At 50.6% G+C, this 6,161-nt stretch overlaps 1 protein-coding gene across 3 annotated transcripts in view; it reads right to left on the bottom strand.

The window, feature by feature from the left end:
* Positions 1-246: 246 nt before the first annotated feature.
* The window catches only part of PAX7 (paired box 7), a 145,996-nt gene continuing 140,081 nt past the window's right edge, over positions 247-6,161 (bottom strand). For all 3 annotated transcript variants that reach the window (XM_065421247.1, XM_065421246.1, XM_065421248.1), the window contains 2 exons: positions 5,772-6,018; positions 247-362 (listed from right to left, as the gene is read on the bottom strand). In XM_065421247.1, coding sequence (XP_065277319.1) covers positions 247-362; positions 5,772-6,018 — 363 coding nt within the window. The remainder of the gene's footprint in view (positions 363-5,771; positions 6,019-6,161) is intronic.

Raw genomic sequence — 6,161 nt, 5'->3', positions numbered from 1 at the left:
CGCAGAAGGAGACACGGTTAAAGAGGCTGGGTTGGCGGCTTAGAAGAGTGCTCGGTAAGGAACTGGATACATGGAGATCCCTCCCGCCCTCTTTCCCATCTCCTTCACAGCTTGAGTTGGTGCAGGGTGGTGGGGATTTGGAAAGGAGCGGGGTCCGGGCAGAGGTGGAACCCTGGAAGGCTGCTGGTGGTGTTTTCTGCGGTGGTACCAGGTTGCTGGAGTGGGTTGTTGGCACAGATGGGCTCTTCAGTAAGCCTGGCCTGTCTCTACCGGTAGGAGGCCCAGCACAGCTGAATGTTCTCCCAGCTTCATCCTGCGCTGTGTAGACAGGCTCACGTTCTTGGCCAAATAGTCGACAGCAGCTGGGGGGGAAAAGGAAGGGGAAAAAAAAACACAGCATGAGGATTGGGATTTGGGGGGCATGAGGCATTTTACGTCCATTTAAAAGAGGATAAGAAACAAGCCCTGCCACAAGGGGAATCACCGACAGACAGGCCCAGCCATGGGGGGACTTGCAGACGCATGAGCCCGGCCATAGGGGGGAGCCACAGACCCATGAGCCTTGGTGCAGGAAGTGTTGTAGACACACGTGCCTCACCACGGGGAGCAGTCACAGACAGGCCCTGCCACAGGGGGGAGTCACAGACACATGGGCATCACCACCGAGGGAGATGGAGACATGCACGCCCCGCTGTGGAGAAGGCGGCATCACAGACACAAAGGGGTCCTCTGTGGTGGTTGGGGGAGAGAGACAGGCCCCATTAGGTTAGTCCCAGACGGACCCGGCCACTGAGGGAGTTGCAGACAGGTGGCCCCTGCCGTGGGGAGGAGTCACTGATAGACAGGCCCTGTCGCAGAGAGAGTTGCAGACACGCAGGCTCCCACCACGGGAGGGGAGTCACAGATGGATAGGCCCAGGACCTGCTAGAGCAGCCTGACGGAAGAGAAAGCCCTGCTGGAGTGAAATGCAGCTGTTGCATTCACAGAACTTTGCACACGTTGCTATAGATTCACTCGTCTTCCCCAAACCTAGTGAAAATGTCTGGAAAAACACAAGAATTCCCCATCTCCCATAGACAATGGGATGTCCTGGGTAGCTGCCTAAGGATGAAGGCTGAAGAAAATGACAGCTGGTAGGAGTGCTGGGTGAGCGCAGAGATCTCCATGCTCAACTCCCTGTGTTCCCTCACAGCCACAGAGCCCACCACTGATCTGAGTTACGCTGGTGTAAATTATTTCACTGGTTTCAATGGGACTAGCCCAGTGTGAGTGAGATTAGAATCTGACCCAGACACTGTATGTTGATAGTTTCACTCCTCGCCTCCTTCCTCCCCTTCTGGGAGAAGCCTCTGTTGATCATCATCATGGAAGACACATTGGCAACTCCCGAGGTAATCCGGGGACTCTCCATATCCCAAGTTGTGACCAAGTTCCAGCTCAACAGACTGCCCCATGGACTGAAGGGGAAGAGGGACAGGGCAGGATGGTGACACCGCTCATTAGCAGAGCTTCAATCAAAGTCTCTCCCTCTCACTAGCTATAATGTCTCAAATTAGATTAATAAGGAGCTGGCAGGAGATGTACCATCGGTGCCAATGAGTAAACAAATTTCAGCCATCAACATCTTGTCAGATGCCTGCCCCAAAGGGGGTCCCTTCCAGACACAAATTCTTATTAGACTTGTCATATCTATTAGAATTCCTTTCACGCTTCTGCGTTCCATCACCGGCATCATTAGCATAGCTCCGGCCTCTGGGAACGGTAAGGACCACATTAATCTGGCACCCCTGCTCCACACCGGCTGGGACAGAACATGCTGTGCGTTGCCTCTGTGTATGAGTGTTCACGGCTTGGGACACGTGAGCGGCAAATGGACTCGGGCACAGGATAAAGTTACAGTGAGGTGTGAAGGGCAGCATGAGTTCAGTCCCTGAGGTGGCCTACCAGCACGGGAGCCTGATGGGACCACAAGACTGGGAAATGGGGGGTGGATTGGGGTGCATGGAAGATCCCGGAAGAATGAGATTCCCATGTCCCTAGTTTGCTTGGTCCAAAGGCTTAGCCCTGTACATTTGTGCTGTGGTGCATGTGTGTTAGGTGGGTGTGTACATGTGAGGTGAGCTAGTAGACCACAGTCATTCCTGACACATGGCCATATTGCCCATACAATTAAGAGTGCTCTGTGTGTGTGTGTGTGTGTGTGTGTGTGTGTGTGCTGGTTTTGTGCATCCATCCTTATGTATATTCCCCCCCCCCACGCTGACATTTGTGCAACGCATGGGCTCCGACACGTACTTGGAGGGAGGAAAAGCAGGGCGAGCTGGGAATATTAATTCTCCTGGGAAATTAGTATGTTCTAAAGGTTGGTCAGAAGTTGCTCTTCCTGTTTTGGTCATCACTTGGTGTTAGAAATGTGGTGGTATTATTATTAAAAACCAACCAACCAACCAACCCAACCAACTAACCAACCAACAAAAGCCACCCATCAATCCCTTTCTACACCTCTGGGAAGGGTTCACGCAAAGTGGGTCATTCCCTGCCAGAAATCAGAGTTGGTTTAAGACAGAGTGGAAATCAAAACAAAAAGAAATGCACAGGTGTGTGTACGAGTGGGAGTGTGTGTGTATGCCTGGTGCTGAATACCCACAGTTCTCATTGACTGTACCAGGAATCGCATGTGCTCAGCATCTCTTAGATAGACAGATAGATCGTGTTCTCTATGGACCTGATCCAAACCCTATTGAAGTCAATGGGCTTTTGAGCAGGCCCTGCACAGGGCATCATGTATATATAGGGAAATTGAAGCTTCAAATGCATCTCATCTTAACACACATAACGTTGGTTTGTGGGCACAGTTGCCATCCAGCACCCCATTGAAAGGCAGGAGTATTACACGGGGAACACTTGGGCTTCACTGGCTCATGTGACTGGGAGTGAATCCAGTTCCCAGCAATGGGAAGAAGTGGTGGAGGTTGTGTGTGTTTGCATGTGTGTGTGTGTGTGTGTGTGTGTGTGTTAAAAGCATCTCACCCTACCTTCACCTCGGCAACAGGAAGGGACCCTTTGTGGCTGGCTACCTGAATGTCTCTGGGGAGCGTGGCACATCTGGTCTAACTCTGTCAATCGTACGAGATTTGCTGCTGGGCACAGAACGTTTGGGAGCCCGGGTTCTGATTGAAATAAACCGGAAAACGTTCCCACTGCAAACCGAGCCCGGCGGATTGAACCGTAAGCTCAAAACCAGACTTTGAAATGGGATGAAAGTCTAAACACTCTGCAGAAAAGAGGGAGACACGAGACAGAAACAAAAAAGGGGAGACAAATAAAAGAATATCAAGGGATTTGAGCGGATGGTTTCAGAGAGCCCCAAATAAGAATTCCTGCAGCAAAACAAGACAAGCGTTTCTTTCTCTTCTCTTCTCCTTTTTGACCTTTCTCTTGTCTTTTCTCAACTCCTTTTTATTTTAAAATTTTATCCCCCCCCTCCCCCCCCCTTTTTTTTTTTTTTTTTTTTACACACATGGGGTGTGACTAACGTCCTGCCCGAAGGGATCTTTATTGGAAATACATGGTATTGGAATTTGTTTAAGATTTTTATCAATAGCACGTGTGTCCAGCCTTGCATCCAGAAGAAGGGGTCGCAGATCAAGCTCCCTAAAAACAAAAAGAGGAGGGGCGAGGGGGAAGCTGCTATTGATCCTGTCTGCCGCCACAGCCGGTTCTCATTTAGCCATAGAAGTTAAAGACATTAAAGGGCTGTGACGGAGAGGGGAATAAAAAGCCACGGCCGAATGGAAGGAAAGGTCACCGAGGACAAGCCATGGGCAAGCTGGAGAGCTAGGGAGGAAGAGGATGCTCCTTTAACCCATTGTGGGTCACTCTCTCACAACACACACTTATTATTAGTTTAACACCGGCAGGTGAGCCCTCTGCCACGGTCTCTAGTGTTTTCATGACCCAGCCATTCTAGAGGTGAAACCGACCCTCCCAACCGCTGTCTTTTTGGGCCTGATCCGTAGCCCACGGAAAGATTCCACTTGATTTCAGTGAGCCTTGGCTCAGCCTCGCCTCAGAGGCAAGCTAGGATGCTCAGAATGCCTTACACAGGTTTTGTTGCCGAGATGAGCCATTCCCCCAGCCCTCAAATGTTGGGGGCTCAAATAAGTCACAGCTGGGTTCTGGTCCAGATCTACATTTCACAACAGTTTGAGTGTGTTCACACCCAGGATTCTGACTCTGGCCTATCTCTAAGTTTCCTAGACCCAAACCAAGGTTTTGCCAAACTAAGCAATCCCCCGTGTTGCCCAGCGGTAGTAGCAGAAGTCACAGATTCCCAGACAAAACCCTTTGCCCCTCACACACACACACAAACACATACACACACCAACACACCCTTTCAGCGTTTTTCTTGACTGAGGCAACAAGTGAGATTTGATGGGCCAGGCCTGCCTTGGTCACAAGGAAAATGGTGGGCTGGAGGCAGGAATTAAGGTTTGGAACTGGCACCAGGCTTGGAATGACCACTTCAATTCTACCAGGGCTGGGATTCCTGGATATGATGTCGCCTATGAAACACACACATGCCTGGCAATTTCCCCGTCAGCACCGATTTCAAAAGACCTCTGTATCAGCCACTGGGTGGTGATTTCCCATGCTATCCTGAGTCAATATTTCTGGAAGGAGACTCCCAGAAGGGACGTTTCAGGAGAATTTGGGGACAGGTAGTATGGTAGTAACATTTCCACAGTCAGCAATTTCTGAATGTCGGGAAAGGTGTGTTACCTCCATTCATCCAACCACCCATCCCCGTCCTTGAGGTCAAATTGAGGCTATAGCAACAATAATTCCTATGCAAATTTGGAAGGGGGGTGATTGCATTCAAAGCACCCGAAATTCCAGAACCTACCTGCACAACCTGTACCTGCTGATGGGGTGTCTAATTCATAATGATAAGGCTCGAGAAACTCTCTCTCTCTCATTTTTGTTTCTTTGCTGCTTGGATTCTATTCCCAATCGGGCTGCATGTGTAGTAGCAAAGTGGCCACGTATCCCACCTCCGTGTGTTTGGCATGAGTCTCTTCCGGTTGAGGAAGCCCCAAAGCTGAGTGGGTTTGTCACCTTAAACATCTATCTGATGAAACCCTTGGTAGTTTAAAGAGATGCTGGGGGTGTTGGCAGCTGGGTCAGAACTGAGTGAAGAGGACTGTGAATTGTTTGACTGGGAAGGTTTTGGCATCTGAGGATCCGTGGTGTGCATCAAATGCGTTTTTCTAATGATTGATTCAAGTTGTGTTGATATCCACCCTATATTTTTATTGACAGGTTGGGTTGGTGGGCTAATGCCTGTGCAACTGAGCTTGGTCCCTGGGCTAGGGATGTCATGCTAGCCCTGTCTAACTCTCCTTGGACAGAAGCAGGGTCACCATGATGTAGGGCCTTTGAGGGTGCAGGAGCAGGAGATGGGGAAGCAGAGGGATCCCGGAGGTACCCCTCCTTCTCTTACAATATAAATATTTCTATTTAATATCTTTCATTCAGACTTTTCCAATAGATGGCAAGTGAGTGGGGGACCCTGTACAGAGCACGGAGAGAGCGGGATGGTGTCTGTTTGGTTAGTCCCTAAAGAATGATTCTCGGTACAGACATCCATGGGAATCCATTCCTGAGCGCAGAGCCAACACCCCATCTGACTGCTGGTTCCTCTACCCCAACCCCCTCCGCACCTAACTCTGCTTAAGTCCAGCCGACTCTCTGGTGGGATCGATACTCACTTTGTCCATACTGTCCATACTGGTAGCTGGCCACGGGGTCCACGCTATAACCGGTGGTGCTGTAGGTGGGAGGGCAGTAGGACTGCGAGGTGGGGAGGCTGTCAACAGACTTGATGGAGTCGCTCCGCTGACTGCAGCTGGCGGAGATGGAGTTGGTGGTGTCCAAACCACCGTGGAGGGGAGAGATGGAGAAATCAGCCTGGGGCTGTGGCGGAACGCCGCTCGGGTTGCTTAGGATGCTCATCACCTGGGGAAGCAAAGGGGGAAAGCATTGTCGATGGGCACACGAAGAGAGCATGCTTAGATCTGCCTCCAAGTGGTCTTATGACAGCCAATATCCATGGTGGCTTTTAAGTCAGTTTACGTTCGCCAAACGGTGCCAGCTTGAAG

This window comes from Emys orbicularis, chromosome 22, assembly GCF_028017835.1.
Source record: "Emys orbicularis isolate rEmyOrb1 chromosome 22, rEmyOrb1.hap1, whole genome shotgun sequence".
In the NCBI taxonomy this organism is placed as follows: domain Eukaryota; kingdom Metazoa; phylum Chordata; order Testudines; family Emydidae; genus Emys; species Emys orbicularis.
Note: the sequence above shows the minus strand (reverse complement) of the source record. Positions and strands in the feature narration are given on the sequence as shown.